The sequence below is a fragment of the Uranotaenia lowii genome, chromosome 2 (genome assembly GCF_029784155.1).
Source record: "Uranotaenia lowii strain MFRU-FL chromosome 2, ASM2978415v1, whole genome shotgun sequence".
Taxonomy (NCBI): domain Eukaryota; kingdom Metazoa; phylum Arthropoda; class Insecta; order Diptera; family Culicidae; genus Uranotaenia; species Uranotaenia lowii.
The window spans coordinates 134,760,778-134,787,969 of NC_073692.1; the positions used below are offsets into that span (position 1 = coordinate 134,760,778).

A 27,192-nucleotide genomic window follows, 5' to 3' on the forward strand; every position below is an offset into this window, starting at 1 on the left:
TTAGTGATTTATAATGTTTTAAAAAAATTTTGTCTCTGTTGTTGTATACTATCACCATTTAAGAACGTAAAAACGTATTTATAGTTTTTGTACAAATTATATAGATCCTGTTATAACGGAAACTCAAGGGCAATGTACCAAAAACCCGTTCGATTTTGGCACATGTGACAAAATCGGATGTTGCCAAAATCGAATGATGCCAAAAACGAACGGGGCCTGTACTGGAAAATTGGATTGCATTGATATTGTTTATGATATAACGAAACATCGTTAAAAATATTATTCTTTTAAATTTCAAAAGCTTATCAACGTTGTTTTTCAATAATTCCATTCTGCTTTTTTTTTTATTTGTCTTTGATCTTGAAAACTTTGGAAAATGAGCGGTTATGTTTATATTTAGAGACCATAAAATTGACTTAATGTCTATTGTAGACACGTGATTTGTCATTTCTGGGATGAATAAACCGAGAAAGTTTTAAATTACTTGAAAAGATTGACGTACATACATAAGTTGAGAGGGATAATTCATTTCGTATTGCGTAATGTTTCTTCTATACATACATCAAACAGAGCAAAATTAGTAAAAATATGAGGGAACCAAAATGACTTATTAAGATCAATCTATACTCGATGTGACGATAGGCAAATGTTTTAATGACGTTTTCAAAAAATCTGTTATCATTTGTTTTCTTTGAATACTCCAGAAAAATTTGTTGTTTGGCCCGCCAACCAATCTAATTTCTGATACTTGGCCCATCTTTGAATTGAAAGGTTAATTCTGAGAAATAATATATCCAAACAATTGCTCCAAGGTTCAAAATATTTAAAACTCCAGTATAATTTCACTTCATAGAACTTAATCGTCACAAAACTCGATGTAACTGAACAGCACTTTTAGTTATAATAAATTCAATTTGATTTTTTTTCGTACAATCGATTGTCGTTTCCAGGTTTTGAATTAAACCTCAAAAATCTGTGACGCAAAATGTGAGTTAAGATAATCAAAGTGAGTAACAGTAGAATATGTCTTAGTGATTATAATTTAAAGAAGTAAAGAGAGAAAAGTGTGGCTTTTTCAAACCTTCAAATTATCTTAATTGTGACATTTAGCTCAAAAGAAACCCTGATAATAAAGTATTAGTATAAATTCAGGCGATTTATTTGAACCAAAGCCAGAGAATGGCATTTACATTCTGAATGTTTTTTAACAATTTCTTTATATGCAACCGCTCATAACCTTTAGGATTTAAGGAGCCAAAATCGATGTTGGTTGTTTACAATTGTTTGCTTAACTTTGTGAGGGAAGAAAGGACGATAGAAATTCTGAATGTTGTTCAGGTTAATTAGAAAAAAAATCAACTGCCCCTTTATATCTTACAAATTAAAGTTGGATTCCATCTAGGTATACAATTCGATTAAAAAATGGAAAATTACTCATGATGACGCTCAATTAAGACATCTATACTTACATATAAAAATATCGAAGCACCGGGGCCACGTCGTTCCACGGCCACTCGCAGCTTGTTGGCCGTTTCGTGGGACATCAGCGAATAGAGAGCGGTTGATTCCAGGCGGGTCATGTTGTTGAGACAGGCCGAACAGAGGAGCAGTGTCTGGCAACAGGTCGTCCTATCGACGAGTGCTGAGGGAGAAAAAGAGGTGAAAAAAGATATTAATGAACAATGATAAACATTAAATCCCTAGAATTATTTTTGTTTGTTTGTTTTTTTTTTTATTTATTTAAGCAATGCATTCAGAACGAACAGACAATTTCAAGAGTTTTCCATTCAATCGCCCATCTTTCATTATCAGAAGACGAATTCTGGGAAACAACTAAAGGATATCGAAGATTTTCCTTTTATAGGGCCCAGAAAAACCTACCAAATGTCAGCCGGAAAAAACCCTTTTCCAATCTACGGAAGTGGAAAATTTTCCACTTCATCGAAATAATTAAGAAAACGGAATACTCGGTGAATGCCAAATACAACAGCCATCAGCAGGCAGCAGCAACTGCGCGGCGAGTAATTATGCTCGGCCATCATCGAAACCCATCCCATTTCTGCTCAAACAGTCTCCGGAAAGGCACAAACGAAACATCATCTGAGAGACCTCAGATAATACAACGGTAATGATAATGAAGAATTTCCTGCCGAGATAATGACCATAACAAGTCTTCCCTTCACATCCACCCTGCGCTTCTTTCCTTGAAGCAAAAAGGATCCATTCTGGTAAAAATAGTGCAGAAGGATCCAAGATGTCCCCCCAGCTAGACAAATAAAAGCCAGAGAGCGGGGGAAAACTTTTAGCAGCTTCAATTGCTCGCGCGAAGCACTTCAATAGTTTTTAATGACGATGGCGACGGGCAAAGACGACGTTCAATTGGTTTTCTTCGCCGCGACGCCCCAGTCGGTTTACTTTTCCCAACTTTATGGTCACTCAAATGGTATTTGTTCCTGAGACTGGCGCCATTCAAACGGACTGATAATTGTTTTCTCCTTCCGGACCTTATGGTGCAAGTAATTTGCTCCAGATGCAAAGTAGCAGCTCATCAGCTGGGTAGCTTAGATAAGTTTGAAAAATTTATATATCGAAAATATGGATTTACAAACTTAGAATGAGTAACGTAAGGAATTCTAATTTTAATCAAATATTTTGAAGTTTCAAATTCATTAAGCAATTTTTCACGGTCGCCATTCTACACTCAAAGAGGAGGATTCAAAATTTCAATGCTGATCGGGGCTAACTATGTGCCGAAAATGTCAGAATTGTGCATTACACCAAAGATGATATGATTGCTTTATACTTACTGGACTGGCTTACAGATTCGAGCTCTTGGGCAAAATAATGTAGGACCACTACATAAAAACATTCAAGCGACACAAAGAAAAATAGATTATGGGATTTTCATCTTATTGGATAATTGTTCAACTCAGAAACAAGAAATTGTAAAAGCTGCCGTTGAGGCAGAACCTTCTTAATGCTGGAAAAACCTCGTAACTTTTTTAAATCAACTCATAGAGGTTTGATGTCTTTGTATGAAATGTTTTCGGTAATAAAAGCTATTTCATCTATTAAAAGATAATATTAAGCACAATATTTGGATTCTTTTTCGAAAGGTACAAAAATTTAGAATATACGTAGGGTATATGACGATAAGTTCACCTTGCCTTGATTACGATAACTCCAGACGAAAAATAAATTACACATCTCAAAATGTTCTACGTTGAAGATGGGACACTGCTCTATCTAACGCACAATTCATAAGAAAAAAATCAGTTGATTCCTAAAAATTGTTTCTTGAAGTTTTGTAAAAAATAAACACGTTTTTTCGTTAAACTTCATGTCTTAATTTATCCAAAAATATTCAGTCCCAGTTTTTTTTAAATAAATGATAAAAAAATTTTCAAAGTCAACACAAAACAAAAATTGTAAAGATTTAACTATGTTTAGACAATTTTTGAAAATTCTTATCAGTTTTTTTTTAAATTATAACTTGACTAAACTAAACTAAATTTATTCATTTGTGACCTTGTGATCAACATAGAATAAACCATTTAGCTACGAGTAGCCAAAGACCTTTCATTAGCTGTTATTCAGTGTAAAAGATTGTTTAAGTTTCAAAAATATAAGGAACTAGTTGACCCGGTAAACTTCGTTTTACCCGTAATTTATTAAATCGTTGGAAAATGTTTAAAGTTCTTCAACTTCTTCGTGCTTGTGAATCGGTTTTCATGAAAATCGTTTTCAAGTTGTTCGAGTAAGTCCTGTTTCTAGTTGATTTTGTATAGGAGCACCTCTTCCATTGAAAGTGAGATTCTTGAAACTATTATACAAACCATCTCTGACCCGAAAAACCCTCGGATACCAAATATCACTTCATTCCGACTGTCCGTTTATTTATACGTGGTGGTGTTACAAAGAAAATGCCTCCATTTTTTCTATACAGTACCGTTCATAATTGTATAGAAATTGGAAGCACACTCACTGTCATTTCGACTTTGAAATTCCATAACTTTTTACTCTGATGATATTTTTTGGTCAAATTTTCTGCGTTAGATAGATCAACTATCACACTATAATATCACAAAGTTTGTGCTCTCTAAAACTTTTGTGGCCTGAGATACAGTAATTCTACAAAAATCGGACTCTTTGGACTTTTATCATTGAAACTGCAATATCTCAGAAACTACGCTACATTTTTTATTGAAATTTTTAAGGTTGATTGTTGAAATATAAAGCTAGCAAGCCTGAAGTTTTTGAAAAGTTCTATTGATGGCATGAAAAGTTACGCGAGGTATTTCAGGCATGAACCTAAAAATGCGATTTTTATAGAATTTTGGACGATTCAAAACAATATTGTTTCCATCCACAAATCAGTCAAAAAATGTCTGGCAAAAGCAATGAAGAAATGAAAAAAATAAATAACTGGTCCATATGTGTTTAGAAATTAGAATCTCGCGATATTGTTTTGATTTGTTGGTTGAAATAGATTTACTGGTTGTTAAACATAAAATAGACTTTTCCTATGAAAACATTCGTCCAAAATTCTATGGAAATCACATTTCTAGGTTCATGCCTGAAATATTATACCACGCTTAACTTTTGATGCCATCAATAGAATTTTTCAAAAACTTCAGACATGCTAGTTTTATATTTCAACAATCAACCTTCAAAATTTCAAGAAAAAGCGTAGCGTAGTTTTTTAGATATAGCAGTTTCATTGGTAAAAGTCCAAAAAGTCCGATTTTCGTAGAATTACTGTATCTCAGGCCACAAAAGTTTTAGAAAGCTCATATTTTTTGATATAATTTTGTGATAGTTGATCTATCTAACGCAGAAAATTTGACCAAAAAATATCATCAGAGTAAAAAGTTATGGAAGTTCAAATTCGAAGTGACAGGGCGCGTGCTTCCAAATTCTATACAATTATGAACGGTACTGTATAACATATAGGTCTTTTCTGACTTTTGTAAATCTGCATTACCAACATCTTCTGCACATAATTCTAGATCATATATGTTAATTCATACTATCGAAACTATTCACCAGAAAGATAATTTAATATCGATTATAGAGTAGTTTTGTATGAATTCTATGATTCTCTGTATGATTCTCTAGATATAGATCGCTGAGCTCACAGAGCATTTTAAAAAGTTTATGCACAAAAGTTCAAGTTTAAATTGTAATAAAAACTTAACTTGACTCCTTGAGTTTATGAAGTAAAAAAATAAAAGTATTTTTAAACTCACTAGGATCTCAAACTTAACAGTATGATTCTTTTTCAAGAACGAGTTAGTGAGAAAAATTATTCAAATTGCATGATAAACATAAAAAATATGCCTCACAAAAAGTTGAATAACTTCTTCATTATTAGCAGATATTTTATGTTGTTTCATAATGTTGAAACTTAGTTCCACATTTGAATATGTAACTTGAGGTAAAATTTAGCTGAAAAATAATACTTTGAGATGGTTGAAATTGCTGAACATCTACGATGTATTGTTATGGCATACTATTCTCGGTATGACTAAAGAGAAGTATTTTGTAAATTTCAATTTTCAAATTTTATGAAAATTAGCGTTAGCGTTTATCTTAAATAAACTTTATATTACAAAGCTATAAAGATATTTTAATTTTATTTTTCAATTAATCACAAAATATTTACCCCAACTTTTCCTACTTTGTAAGTTGCTCAATACATCACATTTTTTGAAGTTTTTGATAGGTTTGAGATGCGCTATCTATCTTTTTTCTTAAAATATAAATATCCAACTTTTAAATAAAAAATAAAAATTTGGTTTAATTTAAGTTTTTGTAGGTTCTACCCTACTGTGCGGCGGTCACAAATCAAATCATCACCGCTGGCGTTCACATCTTATGCCAATGGCGTTTAAATATTGAGCGCCCATGATTGGAGTAAAGGCTTAGCTTTAGGGTGTAGTTTTTGATTTTAGCTCTAAAAACGATATTTTAAATGGTTTTTCGGAAGTCTAAAATACGATTTTAAATCTGTAAAAAAAATGTCAAGTGTTTTTCTTCATTTTTAGGAATAGTTTCTGAAATATATTCGCTATTTCTTCCTACTTCAAATAATTTTTTTTATGTGAATGGCTGAAATTCGTCATAAATCAGCAAAAATGTTGATGAAAAAAGAACCCAAGTAAGAGCGGTGGTCAAATCCAAGCAAACAAAAAAAAAATGTTTTGAACAATTCCGTAGGCTTGCTGGAATTTTCCCGGATATTGCCCGGATTTAGGATTAAAATTTTTTAAATCGAATGCCCGGCTTTTTACAGGTTTTTAGATAAAATGGTCTGGATTTACCCGGTCCGGATACGTTCGGAAAAAATTCAGCAACTTCAGCTTATCCATATAATTATAGTTCTTGCCAACTCCAAAGATTTTTCAGCTTTTTTGTTATCAAAATAAACCTTAGAGCAGGGCGTTAGGAAGGAAACTTACGTTATCCATTGAGAAAAATTTTTGAATTTGCTCATAAATCTGAGATATACATATGAGGTCATTGATTTGGAAAAAAAACTAGTTATTTTAAAACAGCTTAAAATTTCTTTAAAAAAACTTTTTTTATACTTAAATCAAGTAAGAAAAATCTACTCATCTTGTGAGCAAGTTTAAGATTTTTTTTCCATCGATGAAAATTGTTAATCAGATTTTCGAGGTTCAAAATTGATTCCAGCGAACTCGATTCAAATTGAAGATTTTAGTTCGAAATTTGGCTCTTGAAAAATTTACAATTCACACAGAAAATATAGCATTTTCTGCAGGTTTTTTGACATTAATGTTTCTTAATTAGTGATTACTGTGCATTAAAAATCGATTTTAGGAAAAAAATTTTTGGTTAATTTAAGAACAATAAAAATCAGATATTAAATTAAACACAACTTGTAGATAAAATCAAATTGATTTGATATTTTCTGCCAAATTGTGTAAACAAACTGGCTGTGATTCAAAATGTGAAACTTTGAATTTGATTTACCCGACAACCAATATAATCAGTCTACGATTACCTGCTGTTTAAATCTCCTTACGAAATATTCATTTTGATGTTTTTAAAACTAAACGCATTTCTGAGCCGAATCTAAATATGAATTTTGAATAATTATACTGAATCTCTTTTTTTAACCTGAATCCAAAATTTTAATTTTCATTCTGTTTGCGATCTTCAAAACGATTTCTGAAATTTACAAAAAAAAAATTCTGCATCTAAATTGTAGGTCAGAATTTTCAATATGAGTTAAGAAGTGAAATTTGTTTAAGGGGCCCTCAAGCATGAATCTTTAATTGAAAGTCTTATGTTAAAGATTTGAATCTGAATTCATTGTTTCAATTTTTATTTTAAAATCAGACTTGTGAATCCAAACAAAAAAATAGTTTTGAGTTTCGAATCGATCTGATTCTGAATTTTTAATTCTGGATCGCCAGTAAGAAGCTCTGTTAAGTTTATATTTTTTACTAGAATTGAGTTTGAGAATTTCGTATCTGAAAAGTGAACAAAGAGTCAGGATGGTTTCTAATTTTCTTTTTTTCATGTTCGAAAAACTATTATCTGAATAGTAAAAATGCATTGTAGTTTTGAAAATAATAAATTTTGAACGAAATGCAAAACCATATTTGAATCAGAATTGCAGAACAGTATTTCATTTTTTTTTTTCTTATGATTCGAACTGAAAATCAAGAATCCCAAACTACAGACTCCGAAAAATGAATACAAAAAAATAATTTTGATTTTGAAAACAGGGAACCAAAACCTTCGAAACAAGTGACAATATCGAATAAAAATTTAATATTCCGAATCAAACTTCTATAAACATGTGAATTTTTTTTAACTGTAGCAGAATTCTGAACCTTGGATTAGTTTTCGGGGCTCTGTCATTCGTTTTGAAATAAGGATTATTACTCTTGAAAAGCCTTACTGAATCATTTAAATTTAATTGGAAAACAAAATTTCGAGTGAAAATAAGAATTTGAATTAAGAAAATAAGTCTTTTTTTAGCTAAATTTAAATTTTAAACATCTTTAAAGAAATGTGGCTTAAGCCACCATTTCGAGATCATAAGTATTAAGATGTATGTATCAAGAAGTAAAAAAAATACATCTCTGAAAATTTTCCGTATTTTAAAGGAGACTGTCCCTTATTCAACACTTTTATTCATAACCTTAATCACGGAAGAAATCCATCGAGAAGTCTAGAAGACCTTTGTTTTGAAGCATAACAAACAAGTACAAGTGTCAATTTTTCGATTTTTTACTAATAATAATCCTTTAAAACTCCAATCCCCAAGCTAAATATTCTTGATTTTCAGGTCAAATGTTAAATAAATTATGTTTTGAAATCCTGGTTTTTATAAACCATGTTTTAATTTAATTTTGCATTTCATACATACGAAAGTTATTTGCACTCTCAATATTCAAATAATAATTTTCCAAATGAATAAAAACTAGAACTTATCCTAAGTTTTTGTTAAATATTTTGATTCGAAGTTCTTAAACATAAATTTGAGGCAGAATAAAAAAGTAACAAAGCTTTAAAATGGAGAATCAGAACTGAAAACTTTGAATTATGATTCGAAATTCATATTTTAATTAAGATCCTCATGTCGTATTATTTTTTTTCGAAATTTTAAATTTAGATTGAAACCCAAAACTTCTTAATTTGAATAACAGATTCATAATTGAGGGTTCTGAAACAAATTTCACTTCTTTTCTCAAATTTTATCTTCTGATGGGGAATTGTGGGATGTGGGATTGTGCAAAATGCAAATGAATTCAGGTTGAAACTTCGGAATCAGAGTTATTATTTAAAATTAAGATTTTGATTCAGCTCTTTCATCCAATTCAGCTCGAAGAAAATCCCAAGAAAAATATCAAGTTGACTATTTTGTCGAGAAATTCAAGTCACAAGAGATTGCAATTTATATTTTATATTGGTAATTCAATTTCTAAATTTCAAATTATTTCAAAGTCAGTTTGTAAAAAGATTCACCTGTAAATCACAAATATTAATTTGCATTTGAGTTTCTTAAGCAAGTTTTAAAAAAGTCAAAACCTGAATTTTGTTAAAAAAAACATCAACACATTTTAATTATGGAATTTGTTTTGAAAAAATAAAATTAAATTATCATATCATCATCACGCATAAAAATCTGCAGGGAATTCAAGTTTTTCTAGGTGTATTGCCAAAAAAATTTAAATTTACAGGTTTGTAAAACTCAAATTTCCAACTACAATCTTAAATTTGGATCAAGATTGCGAAAAACAGATTTGAACCGCAAAATGTTAATCTGTTACTTTTACTTTTGAACATTTTAATTACTTTCTGCGATGATTGAAATCTTCTTGGTAGATTAAACTAGTTTTAAATTGAAGACTTTCTTTTAAAAAAATTGATTCTGTACTCAAATCAAATGAGCTTATCCTACCAGACTCTAGAGCAAATTCAAAGATTTCATCAAGCCATGAAAAAAACGTTCATTTTTTGTAACTTATTATACAAACGTAGATTTTAAAGCGTTTTTACAAAAGTGACGATTTAATAGAAAACTATTTACGTAAGAGTACTTTAAAATGGATCATCCATCAAATAATACAAACATTTTTTTTAATTCTTGCATTGTTTGATTAAAATTTTTTACCAAAAAAAATCAATCTTTCAACCAATCCCCCCCTCCTTCTTTTCCCCTGAGAAGATTCCTCCTACGGCGCTGATGTATAGTTGTTTCTGAGATTGAGAATGCCGAACCAAAGTGTTTTGAGTCTCAGATTTCTACGTCTACGCGGTCCTTTATTTGTTTATACAAGCTTCAAAATTCATATTTTCAAAACAGTTAACAAAACAAAACAGTTAAGGAATTTTATGTAAAAAATCGAAAAAATTCTCGGTACGTTTATTTTTCCCTTTTTTTTGCTAGACTCCCTGAAGGATTTGTTTCATAATAATGTGTTGAAAAGAGCAGATTCTCCTGTATAAAGTGGCAGAAAGTTTTTGATGATAAAAAAATACAGTGGCCACGCGTGGGTGTAAACGCAATAAAGGTCAAAACTATGGCATCATATAATTTCCAAAATATCTTAGTACCTACTCCTACCCTTGACAAGTGTTTCGTCAATGTGCAAAGTTTAGAACACATTTCGAACTTCAACTCACCAGTCACGGCTTCTACGATGGCGTGCAGATGCTGCTTCAGCCCATCGATGCGGTGATCCTCGCCATGCCAGGGAGCGGTAATCTGCGTTAGAACCGACACCGCCTCCCTCAGTTCCGGCTCGGCTCGTTCCGAGGCCGACCTTCGATCTGAGAGAATATCCCGAAGAACCTCTATTCCGTCAGCTTTCTCCAGCTGCCGGATCGTTTCGGTGGTAGAACAAACCGTTGCCAAGGCTCTCAAAGCGAGAGCTCGTATTGAGGAGAACTTGGACTCGATACAGACGATTAGCAGTGCTCGAACGGCTCCGTTCGAGATGAAGGCGTCGTTTAGGGATGCTAGGCCCTGGTAGTCGAGGTTTGATAGGTTAGCGATGTAGGAGAGGTTGGATCGAAGCATTAGGTCGCACCGAGAGTCCTCGATCGCGTCTACAATCACTTTAACCAGGTTTTTAAAGATTAGCCTCGTTGTTATGAGGAAGTACCGTTTGATGATTTGGATTTCTTCTTCGACGGATCGGTAGTCAAAGTCTTCGCCGTTGGCAGAGGCTATCCTAAGATCTGTAGTCATATCCACTAGGGATTGAGTGTTTTCGCGGAACTTTTTCAGATCTGCTTTCTCCTTTCCGAAGTAGTCGTTGGATTTTTGCTTCTGCACGAAGTCGTAGATGTTGTTGGCCAAGTTGAGGACTATGGGGGCCACCTGCTGGTAGATTTCCTTCTCGTCATCGTCTTCGTCGTCGTCCTCCTCCAGCTGCTGCTGGTAGCGTTTGATCGAGGAGAATATTTTTTCGACCCGTTCGAATTCTCCCTGCAGGGTCATGACTTTGGTTTGGAGGTGCCGGATTAGTTTGACGGCGGTTGCCGAGGTCATTTTGAGATTTCGGCCAGCTTCGGTGCTGATAGATTTGGTCTGCAGGATTGACATAACTTCACTTTGGTAGGAAAAACGAAGTCCATCGAGCCAGGACTGGACGGCTGGGGTGTGGCCGTTGAGGAGAGGATTTTCGTAATGGGTGAAGTTTAGATCGTCTCCGGTGGATATTCGATTGGTAACGTCATGCTGAGGTTCCTCGTAGAAGTTGTCGATCAGTTTGGTCGGTCGAAGTTTCATGGGTGATCGCTGGGTTCTTGTTGGAGTTTGTGGAAGCGATCGGTAGAACTTGGGTGGGTACATTATGGGTGTTGAAGTTCCGTTAGGGTACAGTTCTGAGTAAGTTGGTAACTCCTTGTCTCTCGTAGGTATACTATCGGGATCTCGATCTTTCCATGTGGCATGCTCCGGAGAAACGTATCCGAACACCACAGTTTCATTGTTGTAGCTCTCCGAGGATTTAAGTATACTTTTAGGGGTTTTGAGGGCAGCTAGGTTATCTTCATTCGAAAGTGTTTTGTTAAGGATATTTGAAAGTTCACTGCTGTCCAATGAAATCATTTGTTCGTCGGAATCACGAAGCTGATTGCTTAGATCGCGTTTTACACGAAGCACACACTTCGTAATGACTCTGCCTCTTTTGAGAGAGCTTCCACTACTTCGGGTGGGACATTGGCACGGTGTTGAAGAGCTCGGAGATTCATCCTCCTCGCTCGATTTGGCTGGCTTTTCAGCACTCGTATGACTAGAATCGATTAAAGGTGATGTGTTGTTAAAATTGATGCTATCTATTTTGGCCATCAGATCCTCTTCGCTTGGAGCAGGTGAACTGGGCTCACTACTGTACGATATCCTACGGATGGGAGCATCGGGGCGAGAGTGTTCCGATTGTGGAGCAGGTCTTCGGATCACTGTTGGTGGAGTAGGGGCTTCACTGCCGATTGACGGGGATCGTTGCTGGAACAGCTGTTCGTTGATCGTTCGTTTCGGCGTTAACTTATCCGGTGTGGAAAGGTTTTCGTTTCGATTTCGGCTCGTAGACGCCATGTTTGGCGATAGTTCGGTGTCAGAGAATCCAGAGTCCTGGTTGAAACATAAGAAAAATGTCAGATATTTGGCTTACTATTCTCTCCCTATTTTTATAATCGAGTAAACAAATCAAAATCAAATTCCTCTCCTCTTACCTGACTCTTATGACTAGCGGGGCTTCCCTGACGTCCATTCCAATTAAGATTAGTAGCGCTTCTTGTACTGCTATTATTGCTGCTGCTGCTGCTCACATTTCCATTCGCCTGTTTCTCCGGCGTTCGCTGCAGACTGAGCTCATCTTCTTCATCCAGTTCCGGAAAACTGCTAGGCAGATTCAGCCTCCCACCTAGTGGTGCCCTAATCGCACCCTGGAAATAGTATCCACTTCCACTAATCCCGAACAAACCGCTGCTGGAATAGGCTGGATTATCCTGTGGTGGGCCATTTCCGTACCACACCCGACTCTGGGACCGCTTGAAGTTTGATTGAGACATCTGTAAGTGAAACAGAACCAAAAAAGGCGTACATTAAAAACATGGCAGAGGATGGTGATATTTACACCGTCAAGTGTAGAAGGGACATAATCGATCAAATCCAATTAAAAACCACATGTCACTTGACTAGTAAACGAGCAAATGCTTCGATGTGGCTCGGTTTACATGGGAGCTAATCTGCTTTTAAGTATCGCGTTACAATTGGCTATCATTCAATTTTTTGAGGGATATGGAAGTGGAACTTTCCTTTCGGCTTTGATTCGGTTCAAAGGAACACATTTCACATTTTATGAATACTGTGCGTTGTTCAATATCATTAGTTAGAATTTTTTTTCGTTTATCAAATACCTTTTTAACATTCGGTCCGAAGTTCGACCTTGAACCATTTGCTAAAGTTTGACGGTTTCCTGAAAAAGTATTTTTTTATAATTTTTTCGCATTTACAGGAGCAAGTTTAGTTTAAGTTTTTTATGATCTTTGATGTAGCTGAAATCTAACAAGAATAATAAAACTAAAAGATTAACACTAAAGCACTAAACATGTGTTATTTTTCGTGGGTTAATTTTATGTTCGACCTCACAAATTATATATTTTATACTAGCTGACCCGGCTTACTTTGTTGAGTCTTTAAATTTCGCAAAAATAATGTGCAGATATATAAAAGAAGATAAATAGTGATCTTTGTTCATGAAACTGGACTGGTACCGTAAAATAGGGTGAATTGAGACAGTTTTTGGACAATTTTCGTTATATTTCTGTCATATTATGTTAAGTGTTCCTTAACAACTTACATAATCTTGAACGTGGATCAGGGCGTTGTTCTTTGCTTCGCAAATATTTTATAGCAATTTAACTCGTTAAAGTCAGGCTTCCTACTATTTTTTTTAAATCGAATTCCCCATATTAACCTTTTTGCACGAAATCTAAAATTCAAATTAGGTATTTAAGATCGAAAATTTGAAAATATCTCAAATACATTCTATAGTTCGACTTGTGTCCTTTAAACTGTTTGAATTTTCGAAGAATTTATCAAATTTTTCAATAAAATACCACTTCTGGGTTTTCGGAAAAAACCGAAGGGGGGGAAACAAAAGAAAAATTTGGTATTTGTTCCGGCCTTTTATTCATAGATATGTTATTGGTAGTGCCTACCTCCAGGGGCATAAATTATCGAAGACGATTGATTTCCGGTGAAAGTCCAGAGTGAATATCTTTTGGGATAAACTTAAAAATAATCTAACTTCCGTTTTAAATTATTTTCTTCATTTACAGAGGTTCCTAGAAACTGATATGTTTTTATTAACCCTACGATAAGTGCCCGAAGAATGTTTTGTTGAAATGTGTCGTTATTTTAAGCTGTTGCTTTTTTTCTTTTTTCGCCAAAATGATGATAGAAGTGTTCATTTTCATTCTCTTGAATGTTGGATCATATTTTTACGAGACTTAAATTTAAATTTCTCAAGCTTTTTGCGTTCGAGGATGTTATTGAATCAAATTTCTGTTTTTGACTTCTGAGTGTTGGATCAAATTACGAATGATAGTTCTATTTATATTCTTAATTCTATTAAGTTTTTGAGCACAAAAAAAGAAGTGGAGATTATCGAACGTTACCTTATTTTCCAATTTGTTTTTTTATATTGAAGAGGTTCTGATGAAATCATAAAGTTGATATGATTCTTTCCTCAAACTAACTCAATACATTATTAACGTTTAAAAATAACAAGTTAATCATTGCACAGTGGTCCAGAACAAACATTTATCGTGACAAAATTAATTACGCAAAATATATACGTTTTAGACATATGATGTCTTCTGCAAAGTTTTTCACAATTATGAGGGCCGTATTTTGAAAGAATAATTTATTAGGGCGTGTCATCCTCCTGGGAATTCGTAATGCTAATTTCTTTCAGGAGCTAGATAGAGCAAAATTATGTTCTACAATGTTGTAGATTTGAACATTTCAACAAACTTTGCTGAACACATAAAAGTCGTACGATGAGACGTTTTCGTTTTATAATTTTTTTAAGATTTACATATTAGAACGTGTCGAAAAAATCAGTTTTTTGACCATAACTTTTACTAGTGAAGTTCTACAGTATTAGTGTATTCTAATCAATTGATCAGCATAACAATGCGCACGTTTTTCTCGAAGATTATAGGGAGCTATTGTTTCATTTTCCAAAGTTAGGAGCACAAATGTGTTCAAATTTGACCATTTTTGGGCTGCAATATCTCTGATTTGTGCAAACCTAAAAATCTTAAATTTATTGCAAAATGTAGCTTAAGATATGAATATTCAATGCTGAAAAAAATAGAGATAGGTTTTTCTTTAAATTCGAAATTTATAATTTTGAAAATCGTAATTTCTCATGATTTTTTATGAAATTTTATCTAAATTTAATCCTTTTTTATTAGAAACACAACCTGTACCAATAAACAAGCCAACCATTACTCGTGATATTGTTTAGAATTCTTCAGCTTCTTATTTTACAATTATCTTAAACATTTCATTATTTATAAAAATATTTGGAACAAAATTAACGAACTTCAATTGCTCTAAGAAAATTCAACTGTAGGTGATAGAGGATATGCGGCATGATGGTCGCAGCGATTTTATCTCTGTTTCAATTTTTACCACTTCGCTTTGTGTGAGCGCACTAGTTTCTTTTTAAGCTATTATATTGGTCGACACAATGTTGTTGATAATGGATAATCATTGTTCCAAATTGTACAAATTCCGTTCATTACACGTAGTGGCACCAAAGAACAAGCAAATATATGGGAATCATTATATTCTGCAACGTCTCCATCCGCGTTGCTATCCAAAGTTACTTGCTTGTACCTCGAGTTGTTCGAGCTTCCATCGCAGCCCCACTTAAAGATGAGCGTTGATTCGGATAAGTTGTCTAAATCCGTTGACCTTTCTAGAAAGATCATGAGTCTCTTTATAGTAAGATCGACTTTATTTTGCAAAGGAATCGAGACTGATGATGGGCTTATTTCAATGCCTGTTGGGAAAAGTCAGGGTTTATCAAGTATTTTAACCAGGAAACAAGGAACAAATCGATAAGAGTTTCAGAGAACATCATGCACGCAAATTCAGTAGGGTTGCAAACATCGAAGATGTCTGTACCAACACATGAAAAGGATGTATCTCCATATATGGCGAATCGAGAAAAACGCATTTGAAAAAATACAGCCTATTTTAAATCGCTAATTAAAAATAACTTGAAATTTTTGCATTTTATGAAAGACAAACGATTTTTAGAAGCATCCTCTATATGTTAGAATAGAGGAACATCAATTTTCATGAACAAAAAATAAACGCGCTATCGTAGATAGAACCTAGTTCACGTAATATTTTGTCTAACCTGTTTATACACCCTTTGCTATTTTCTTATTTTTTAACTTTAGTTATATGCTCGCATTCGAAAAATTGTTCCTGAATAAAGGATGTATATCAAAGTGATGGCGGTTCTGGTTTTAGAATGTTTATGGATCCTTTACTCGAATCGAGTTTTTAATGTAACGAAATATTATTTTCTCAAAAGGGTTTTACCGTTAAGTAGTGCAAATGTTGGCCTATCAAGAGGTACTGAGAATTGTTTTTGTTTACTTTTGGAGATAGATCCTTTTCACGTGTTGGTACAGATGTCTTCAAAAGGTTGCCGATTACTTTCTGATCAGCTTATTTCATTGATCAATCACGTTCCGAGAGTCGGAGAAATTTCTCCACTGCCTGAAGCTGCGGAAAATTGGTTGAAGAAAGTTGAATTTTCTTAGAGCAATTGAATTTCGTTAATTTTGTTCCAAATATTTTTATAAATAATGAAATGTTTAAGATAATTGTAAAATAAGAAGCTGTACAATATCACGAGTAATGGTTGGCTTGTGTATTGGTACTGGTTGTGTTTCTGATAAAAAAAGGATTAAAATTGGATAAAATTTCATAAAAAAATCATGAGAAATTACGATTTTCAAAATTATAAATCTCAAATTTAAAGAAAACCCTATCTCTAATTTTTTCAGCATTGAATATTCATATCTTAAGCTACATTTTGCAATAAATTTAAGATTTTTAGGTTTGCACAAATCAGAGATATTGCAGCTCAAAAATGGTCAAATTTGAACACATTTGTGCTCCTAACTTTGGAAAATGAAACAATAGCTCCCTATAATCTTCGAGAAAAACGTGCGCATTGTTATGCTGATCAATTGTTTAGAATATACTAATACTGTAGAACTTCACTAGTAAAAGTTATGGTCAAAAAACTGATTTTTTCGACACGTTCTAATATGTAAATCTTAAAAAAATTATAAAACGAAAACGTTTCATCGTACGACTTTTATGTGTTCAGCAAAGTTTGTTAAAATGTTCAAATCTACAACATTGTAGAACATAATTTTGCTCTATCTAGCTCCTGAAAGAAATTAGCATTACGAATTCCCAGGAGGATGACACGCCCTAATAAATTATTCTTTCAAAATACGGCCCTCATAATTGTGAACAACTTTGCAGAAGACATTATATGTCTAAAACGTATATATTTTGCGTAATTAATTTTGTCACGATAAATGTTTGTTCTGGACCACTGTGCATTGTTTGGTTGCCTTATACTAACTAGTTGAAAATAAGACATTCTCTTGGTGTTATTCCATAATATGAATAGAAGATATTATAATGGAAAATTTCATTGTTATCTGTTTAGTTGTTTTGGATATGTCAAAACTTCTACCGTCATATATCATACCGTCATATATTATTTTCCTTGAGTAATATGATATTGTTTGTAGGGCCGTAAAATTACCAAAATAACGGATTGAATTGAGGTTATCAGATTTTTCCCGCACGTATTCGGGTCAAGCTTATCTGAACTATTTTATCTGAAAACCAAACAATATCCGAGCATAATCCGGGCAATACTAAGCAAGTTTGGACAAAGTTCAGGAAATTATTAACAATAATCAAACAGAAAAACACTTGAATAATTTTTTCATCGAAACACATGAGCATATTTTAAATTGTATTTTAAGCATCCAGAAACCATAAATGATTATTATAACAAAACTTGCTAAAAAATTACGTTCAAATACGCAAAATTAGAAGAAAAAAATCGCTATTTTGATTGAGTTTGATTTTGCCAATAAAGTGAATAAATCCGGGCTTTTTTTTATCGAAATCCGAGAAATCCTGAGATTTTTTTTAAATATCCAGGCAAATTTGGATAAAAACGGACCATCTGGTAAGCTTTAGGTAAATGAGCTTAAAAAAATGTTTAAGCTGCTTTGATTCTGAAACAGAAATGACTAGAACTAAAAATCATTTATCAAATTCCATAAAAACATCTTCGAAATTATCTCTGCTCAGCGCGAAAACAAACACAACAAAAAATATTGCATGCAAATCGGATGAAACCTGCAAGAATAGTTCGTGTAGGTACATATTTACGCCTGGAATTTTAGAAATAAGATTCTGTAATTGTCAAATTTGTCAAAAATATTAAAATTTCTATCATCAAAATTGCCATAAATAATAATCAAAGTTGTTGAAAATTTTAAAATTGTCAAACATATCAAAATTTGGCAAACTCATATCAAGAATTCAATGCGTAAATTAACCCCAAAGTTGTAAAAAATGTTCATCTTTATTTTCATTTTGATGGGTTTTAAATCCAATTCATGGCTGATTAAATATTAATGATTTTCATTTGGTCTACTTCAAATAGAAAAATTTCGTTCTGTCTGTATTTATTTTTCAATCTAGTAAATCGTTCTTTTTTCGTTGATTTTCAACACGATTGATAGAGTGCAAGGCCTTCCAATGGGGAAGGGGGTTTGGGGTCTAACCCCCCTCGTGAGAACTTTTTAAGAATTATTAAAATTGTTTATATCATTAAAAATTTTATGCAAATATGAAATATTCTTCAAGACACATATTGAGGCTTCAATTTTATTTTGTGTTTCTTATTCTTCATCTTCACAAGCGAAAGGGTTTTGATATTTTACACAAGGTAAAGAAATTCATATTTTTCTTATGTGCAAAAAATTTTACAACCAATTTTGATCAATTTTGGAGCCCTGAAACTTTTGAAAATAAAAAAAAAATCATCTGAAAAATTTTGAAAATTACAAAAAAAAATTTAAACATAGGTTTTTAGTTTACATTCTCCAAGAACTCTAGAAGTTTTGACATCTGCGAAAAAAGTGTTTTTTTTTTGTTTACTTTTCGCAATTCTTTGAAACAATAGATTTAAAAAAAATATTATGTAGAAGTCTTACCTAAATTGAATTTAAGATGATTATAAAAGCAAGATTCAAATCGCTTTGCAGACTTCATCAAATTTATTTAATGAATTTATTGTAATTTTCTTCAGTTATGTCAGAAATTCTTGTCTCCCCGAATTTTAAAAAAAAACTGTAGAATGTTACTTTTTCAGATCATATATCATCATATATGACAAAAGATTTGAGTTCAATATGCCAAAATCTACCGAATCGATCATCAAAACAAAGGCATCAAAAAATTTTCTTTCTCATTTACATATGACTTTCGTTTAATTATTAAATCAATCACCGTTAGTTATGTTTGTGGTTTTATTTAATCGACCTTATAGCTGAAAATTGTTTTCTTTTGATAAGAACATTTTAAGGTAATGAATATTACAGGCGAAACGAAAGTAAGGAGCAATGAGGAGAAATTAACAACGAATTTTTATTTTAATCTTCAAATGTTCTTAATAAAACAACATAACATTTACCGATAAGTTCGATAAACTGAATTTTCATTTTATTTTAATTTTCAAAAAAATTTATGGAATTTTATAATAAAACTTATGACACTTTTCGAAATATTTTTATAAGTTTCCTATCGTTTTTCAACTCTCAATATTTATGCTCTGCAAACATCTTCCCAGAAGCATAAAAATCTAGATTTTTAACTTATAAGGAAGCCCTAGTTTCTACCATTCTTCCTTTCCAGGTCCAGGACCTTATATTTCAACTGACGTTGATAACTAAAAGCTTAAAATTTCAAACTAATGGTTGCTCTTCAAAACATTAAAACTTTACCCTTACTTTACTTTACTTACTTAATTGTGAAGCTTTATTCATCTTTATGGAATCGATTATAACTAAATGAAAAAGAAATCTAACTTTTGTAACCTTTTATTTTGAAAACTGTAAGAAGTTGGATAGAAAAAAGAATTTTATCTCTGACATCATCATTTTCAACTAGGGTAAATGTACCCAATCTTGGCCCCTAAGGCATGGTTGACAAGATTTCCCATGATTAAAGTCTTCTTGTAATGTGTACCTTCAAAAGTCCTTGGACAAATATGATTGCTTACTAGCCCTAAATGCAGGAAAAATATGTCCTTGCTTGAAAGCTGTTGATAATTTTAGATAAACCTGATCAAACTATTGATTGAAATGCTCCTAATTGTAGCCCCCGCGCCGAATTGTGGCCCTTTATGTGTTCCTTAAATTGGACGTCTCTGGAAAAAACTTGCCTCACTTATAAACAGCCCCCACGAGTTCATTGAAAATATCCCGGAAGGAAACACAACAATGTTCTGTATTGTTTTCAAAAAGTCGGAAGTACGAAATGTCAATCAACTTTAAAAATTTATATTTGCATGCAGAATTATAATCATACGTAAAAAGTTTTACTTGTTTATTTCAGTTTTTTGTGAGTTTAAAATTCCTATTATAAGAATAATGATCTAAAACAAATAGATTCCAAACTATTGCATTGGTTTACAGAAATATGTTTATTAACTAGGCAAACAAATCGTTTGTTGCGATTTTCTTTTATGTTTGATTTATTTTTTTATTTTTACGCGTATGTTTGACCCTATTTATTAATAATCCACCGGAAATAACATTGATTTGCAAATTTGATTCTGATTTATTTTGGATCATATCAGTAAAGTTTTTTTTTTTTTGAGTTTGTGTGATGGTCGTCAAAAGGAATATGGTTTAAGGAATAAATTTTCTTTTTATTGTGTATTTTTGGTATTGTTTTTATATCCATTTTCATACAATATCCACTTAAAGTTGTGTTTTATTGGGCTCGGGCAAGCAAAAAAAAAAAATAAAGCTTGTCCTTTACTCTTACACAGATTTCCATAAGAACGACAGGTTATCGGAGTGAAATAGGAGTGAAGGCTATTGCTTTCTCTGTTTAATACCTGAGAAATAGTATACCGGGACGGAACTGCGAGCGCGCCCATCATCAAATCAACATTTTTCGTAGCGTTCAAAGTCTAAAATAAACATACCGAAAAACGTCAATTTGTTATTTAACAAAATTCATGTATTTACCGAACTTTGCGTTTTGATGATATGCGTCTGGATGATTGCAAATGATTACACGTTCCGTTTTTCATACTCAGACTTAAGTGGCTTTGATTCAAAACAGCACTTCAGTGGCAGCCCTCAATTTTGAGTTCGAGTGGGCAATCTCAAAACAAAGTTCTGATGGGAATATTTGAAACTAAGATCGGCAGCCAAAATCATATTTATTTATTTTTTCTAGGAATTTCGGTCACGGCATGGGTCACTTTCTGTGGGTTGATGGTGTTAACATTTGTGAGATGCTAGCCATCATATCCTCGTAAGATGTACGTAAGATGTATTGTTAAGTCAAATGCATGGGATAAGCGGGTTCTACTTTATTTCAAAACTCGCGAAGAGAGAAGTTGTTTTCTGAAAACGACCTCGAGAATGGTGCACGGCGCCATTATGATGTATCGATAAAACCAGTAATTAGAACTTTGGGAATGTTGCTACACGCACAATTCAGGATCTACTCCAATCATGGCATACCGGTATGTGTACGTAATTGGCACAGCATTTGCCCATGATTGGTGAAAATAAGCTTTGTGATTGCTGGCATAGTCCTCTCAGCACAACCCTATGACACTTGTATGAAAGAAACCAACAAGGATGGTAACAACCACCGACCAAGTGCCAGGTAGCCAGTGAGGATAAACTCGAAAGAATTGGTCGTGCGCTGTGCGTGTTTATGTAAAGCTTTTGAATAGAAAAATTTTGAAACCAAAAAAAAACAGATTCTCGCTTCTCCCTTTCCCATCACAAGACAAGGAGATTTCAAAATCGATGCTCACTCTCCGTCGTCATTCTTTATTAGGTTCTTGTTTCTGGAATGAATTATCCAATAGGATGAAAATCCCTGAAAAAAATCTTGTTTCGCATGAATATTTGCATGTAGTGGAAATCCATCATTTTGCTCAAGAGTTCAAGTCGTTATTCCAGTAGTTAAAAAGCAATCATGTCATCTTTGGCACAATGCATGTTTCAGCACATTTATGGCATAGAGTTACATAGCTTCTATTAGCATTGCAATTTTACATCCTCTTCTTTAAGTGTAGATTGGGCTCTTAGGAGTACTAAGTAAGTAATATTTATATTTGAAGATGCGTTTTTTTATATAACTCAGTACACAGCTTCCACAAGCTTTTGTCACATGTAATCACAGTATTCTCTCCTTATCTTCATTGGAACCAGCACGTGAAATGTACTGATCTTGTTTCAAATCGAAAATCTTTTATTTTAGAAACATACAACGAGCAAATTCGCACACGTGCCACTACAATTTTTCTCGATTCCAGAACCTGTCGGAATCTCTCAGAGACACCGAATGCTTGCGCGTGTAAATTCGCCTTACTTAGCATCGGAACATCGGCTACAATAAAGATTTCACCAGAATAAAAGTCTCGACCGGCTACGACTGTCTGCCTGTCGTTCGATGGTTTTATAGAAGGAAAGCAAAATCGAGCATGAATTCTTTCATTTTAACCACTTCCCCTGAGAGCCGGAAGAAGATGTGCCTGCGCTCGATTGTATGGGAGGATAGTGACGAAACTGTGTTTCTAGCATTGCTTTTCGTCGTCGTTTCCACCGATTTGGGGAGATTTTTTTTCGGTTTTGTTCCGGTTTTCCCAGGAAGAGATGGCGGAAACACGATTGGGATATTTCCAGTATAATAATGAAACAAATAACATGCAAGCTGTCGTATGTGTCCCAGGAATTGCAACACCGATTCTACATTCGTAAGTTATTGCGAATAAATATTGTAACTTGACAGCGCATTTCTGTTGAAATTGAGAATGGAGTGAGAGGAACATGTAAACATATTCTTCCAAAAAAACATTTTGCATTTAAATCAGTTTATTTTGGAATCATTCAGTGCAGATAAAAAAAAAAGTGGATATTTTTACATACGAAGAAATTTTTGAAAATTTGCCATGCATTAAAATTTTCAAGATTAAATCCAAAAATAGTTGGATTTGCATCACACGGATCATAGGGAATAGAAACAGTGTTGATAAAAAATTCAACGGTTGCAGATCATGAAATTTTTTTTTGAGTTACTTTTCTATTTTCTCAACACGAGTGAACTTGCTCCAAGAATTATTACTATCAATAAATTCATTACACATAAATAAAGGATAAAAGATGATTTGAAAAGACGAAGTTTCGTTGGTGATTTCAGTTGGTGGTTCAGTTTTTAAGCAACTCTTATATTTTACCGCTTTAAGTGTCTAAGTGCAAAACCAAAGAGAAATTTATATTGAAAAAGTATGAATAAATCATATCAGCGGCAGATTTCAAGGAATTACATTTCAAAAAAACATTATGAAAAAGTTTAGTACATATATGCAAACCTATCGAAAGCTTTCAAAAATTCTAACATAAGAAGAAATGCACTTCCTTTTCTATGCCTTTGCAGGAAACCGTATTGGTACCTGTCCAGAAAATTTTTGGTGATAGATATATTCACAGATGATGTGTGAAGTCACCCAATGCTAAGCTATGCTATGGTATATCCATGCTTTGAAATTTTAGTCAATGAGCTATGGAATTTTCAACTTCATTTTCTTCAACAAACCTTAGCCGGAAACTTCTACAAATTTCGGACAGACCTGAAACTTTATAATTACTTATGTTACCGAGTTATAAGTACAAAAAAGCACAAATTCAAATGTAGTGCAACTTTTTAAATTTTAGCGTAAAGCGAAGGTTTTGTATGTATTTCTTTTGAATCTATTTAATACTTGAACGAGCATATCGGGATTTTACAAATTTTGAAAAATCGATCAAATAAAAAAACTTTTATATCTAGTGAACAAACGTTCGTTTTGAAAGAGTTTGATAAGAGGGGGGGTGAAGAGAATGCGGCACACTACCTTTTTTCCTTTAATTTGATCTCATTGAGTTTAATTTGAGGTGTATTTTAAAAAAATCAAATTTTTTATATTTATTATTATAGCTCATTAAGGAATCTCTCGTTTTATATGTCAAATTATAAATTAATATAATACACTTGTTGTTGAGTTGTAGAAAATAATAAGATACTTTCTTTTTTTGTGAGCTTTTTCATATCAACGCAAGGTTATCATGACGAAATTTTGATAATTCTCATATCGAAAAACAAATATATGACACTTAAATGATTCTAAAATATCGCGATGTCTTTATCAACCTTGAAATTAATTTCTCATTGTGAGTAGTGATCCAAGAATTTTGTTTTGAAATCTAAATTAAGTTCCGAAATAAAATAATGAAATATCTTCATTTTCAAACTTTATTCTCTTCATTCTTGAGCGAATGGAATTGAATTTTAATCATTTTTTTTTAGATAAAAAAACGCAATAAATATTTTTTTAAAACAGTAATATGTAACAGACATTGAAAATAAAGAGTTACATAAGTTTTCTATTTAATTTTTCATACAATTCTACGAAAATACATGAATTGGACCAAATTTCAAAGAAATTTCAATTCAGATATATCCGAAAATAAAACGTTTTGCAGTCTTCAACATAGATGATAAACAATTTGATATCTATAATATAAGAAAATTTAAGACGTTCCTCTGTGCTGTCGGCAATGAAAAAGTAGTATGATTTTCATTTGAATTTTATTAAAAATTGTTGAAAAACATTTTTCCTTACTTGTTTTTGGTTTTTATGTTTATGGTTAAGATGCATAAACAGCCATCCTGGTGAATAAAAAGGTCATGTTTTTAAAATGATTAAAAATGAGCAATGATGATTTTTTTAATTGTTTGATTTGATTGGCTTAAAATACATATAAGTTTAACATTCTTCCATGTATTTTTCATCAGTATTATACTCGTTCGATTTGTGCTAGTTTTGAAAAATTTGAGTGAATTTTTTAAATGCTTTTTTTTATTATATTATTCAATTAATGGCTTTTCCGCGAATTATGAAATTCAAAGTAGAATTGTTAGGACAAGGATGGTCGATCTTGGATCGATTTATGGACTCGGACTTTTTGGATTGATTCCTTGGCATAAAAAAGTGTAATGCTTTAAAGCATGGGTGGCCAAACCATGGCCCACGGGCCATATAAGGCCCGCGATCAACTTTTTGCGGTTTGCGAAGCTCTTTTTGAAAAAGCCATGTTCTAAGAATGGATCGGTTTCCTTGGTCTGCGTATATCATTTGGAAAAATATATCTCAATCTTTTTTAACTAAATTCAAAACAAAGATCGGAAAATCTCTTCGAAGTGATATAATCCAAAGAGGAAAAAGTGTATAAAAACTAATTTCGAGAAAACACGCCTTTGAATTGTTGTGTTTGGTCATTTTCCATACATTTTTCGTACATTTGCAATTTTCAATAATTTTGCAATAATTATACAGCATCAAAAGTTTGCTTTGTAATTTTTTTCAATTTGTTATTGTTTGCTAAACTTAAACAGAAAAGGATTAATTTAGGAGAATTAAACCAAATCTAAATATATTTATTATTATTAAGTTTTATTAGTTACACTTTACCATCTTCGTGGCATTCGTGTCATAAATCTAAATATATGTTTTCTGGCACCTTGCTCTGTATTTATGAACATAAATAAATTCAGCATTCATCATGAACATCAATAAAGAAAAACTAGACAGATTTTACAGTTGGATAGTAAAACTCGACTAGAACCGGTTTGGTACTGACAAATCTCTCAGACGGACGACTTTTTTTAAGCAAAATTTTGACTTGAAAAAAATCCGGACTATTTTCATCTCATAACCTGGTAAAATCCAGGCAATTGATTTAAAAATTGTCGACAAAAACTCCAGGCAGTATCAATAGCAAATAAATAGCAACAAAAATTGATAAAAAAAAATGCCTATTAAAAGTAATCAGTAGATTTCAAATCTTGTTTTAGTCTTCCACAAAACCTTTCATGATTAGTTTTTTTAAAACTTAATCGAAAATTCTCTTTTTGGATGCATAACTAAAAAAAAGTACAATAAAATTTGATTTTTTTTTGTTCGATTTGGCATCAGAGCACTTTTGAATGAAATCTGGGTATCCGAGACGGACCGGACTTTTCCTAATTTTTGTATTAAATATCCAGGCAATCTGGCAAGCTTAATCTTTACTCGATGTGGCCTAGGCAAATATTTTTATAGCGTTTGCAAAAATCTGTTTATTTTTTTTTCTAGAACAAATTTTTTTTTAGCCCGCCAGCCAATCTTATTTCAGAAATTTGGCCGCCTGTTGAAAATGTTGGCCACCCATGCTTTAGAGTCTACATCAATTGATATATTTTTAGTTTTGTAGGCTATTTACATTAACTTTTATACACGATTTACCGAAAAAGTGGGTCTTAGAGATTAATAAAAACGAAAGGTGGACAGAAATCGAATAGTTGGTGAAAATGTGAGCTAGAGCTGTGTTGTTTTCAAAATTTAAATTCATTTTCTCAATTGAATTTATCTAGTTAGTTTCATCTAACAATCTAACAATCCATACAATTGGCAACTCTTTGACAAACAGCTGACAACAGCAATACTTAAGAAAAATTTAACAAGAGAAAACTGGAAAAGGATCGATTTATTTTTGTAAAATTATACATGACAACCAAATTAACATTTTTTCGAGGGCTTAAAACTAAGGAACTAATTTATGATAATTTGAGAGCGCTAGTTTTCTAGCAGCTCAGGTGTTCGAGCTATCTCCAGAACTGGTGAAAATTCATTTATTGAATTTTGCGCACTCTTTTGGTAAAAAATAGAGCCTCGCAAATATTTAAAAAATAAAGATTTGAATTCAACGATCAACTTTCCCGGAGACAGCGAATAATTTTTACATCTGGTTATGACAAAAAAGTAATAGATGTTTAATTTTTGTTTATCTTTCCAGATTCCACAAAACAAGAGAAATGTGATGAAATTTCATAATAAATTTGAGATAAATGGAATTTGAGATATTTTATAAAGCAATAGACGAGTTGTTTTGCAGTCTTCCACAAATTAATAAAATAAATTAAAATCATCAATATAAAATTCTTAAAAAATTCTTTAAGTGATGTAAAAAATATGATTTTTTTTTTTCAAACTATATTATCTAGGTTAAAGTTTTAAGCAAAATTTCCGAAAGCTTGAAATCCGATTTGGAATCTGAAAAATTGTTTTGACAAATTTTGCCAGGGTATTGCTCGGATTTTTAGTCGAAATTTTGGAATGAAATGACCGTTTTTTGCCAGGTTTTTAGAAAAATAGCCTGGATTTGTCCGGCCCGTTTACGTGATGGAAACCCAGAAAAACAAAACAACAAAAAAACGTATAAAACAAAATGTACACAAAA

The 27,192-nt window shown here is 32.5% G+C and overlaps 1 protein-coding gene across 1 annotated transcript in view; it reads right to left on the minus strand.

Moving 5' to 3' along the window:
- Positions 1-27,192, minus strand: part of LOC129747602 (uncharacterized) — a 70,532-nt gene that overhangs the window by 17,095 nt on the left and 26,245 nt on the right. The window contains exons 2-4 of the mRNA XM_055741895.1: positions 12,220-12,558; positions 10,165-12,118; positions 1,470-1,642 (exon numbers count right to left, since the gene is read on the minus strand). Coding sequence (XP_055597870.1) covers positions 1,470-1,642; positions 10,165-12,118; positions 12,220-12,558 — 2,466 coding nt within the window. The remainder of the gene's footprint in view (positions 1-1,469; positions 1,643-10,164; positions 12,119-12,219; positions 12,559-27,192) is intronic.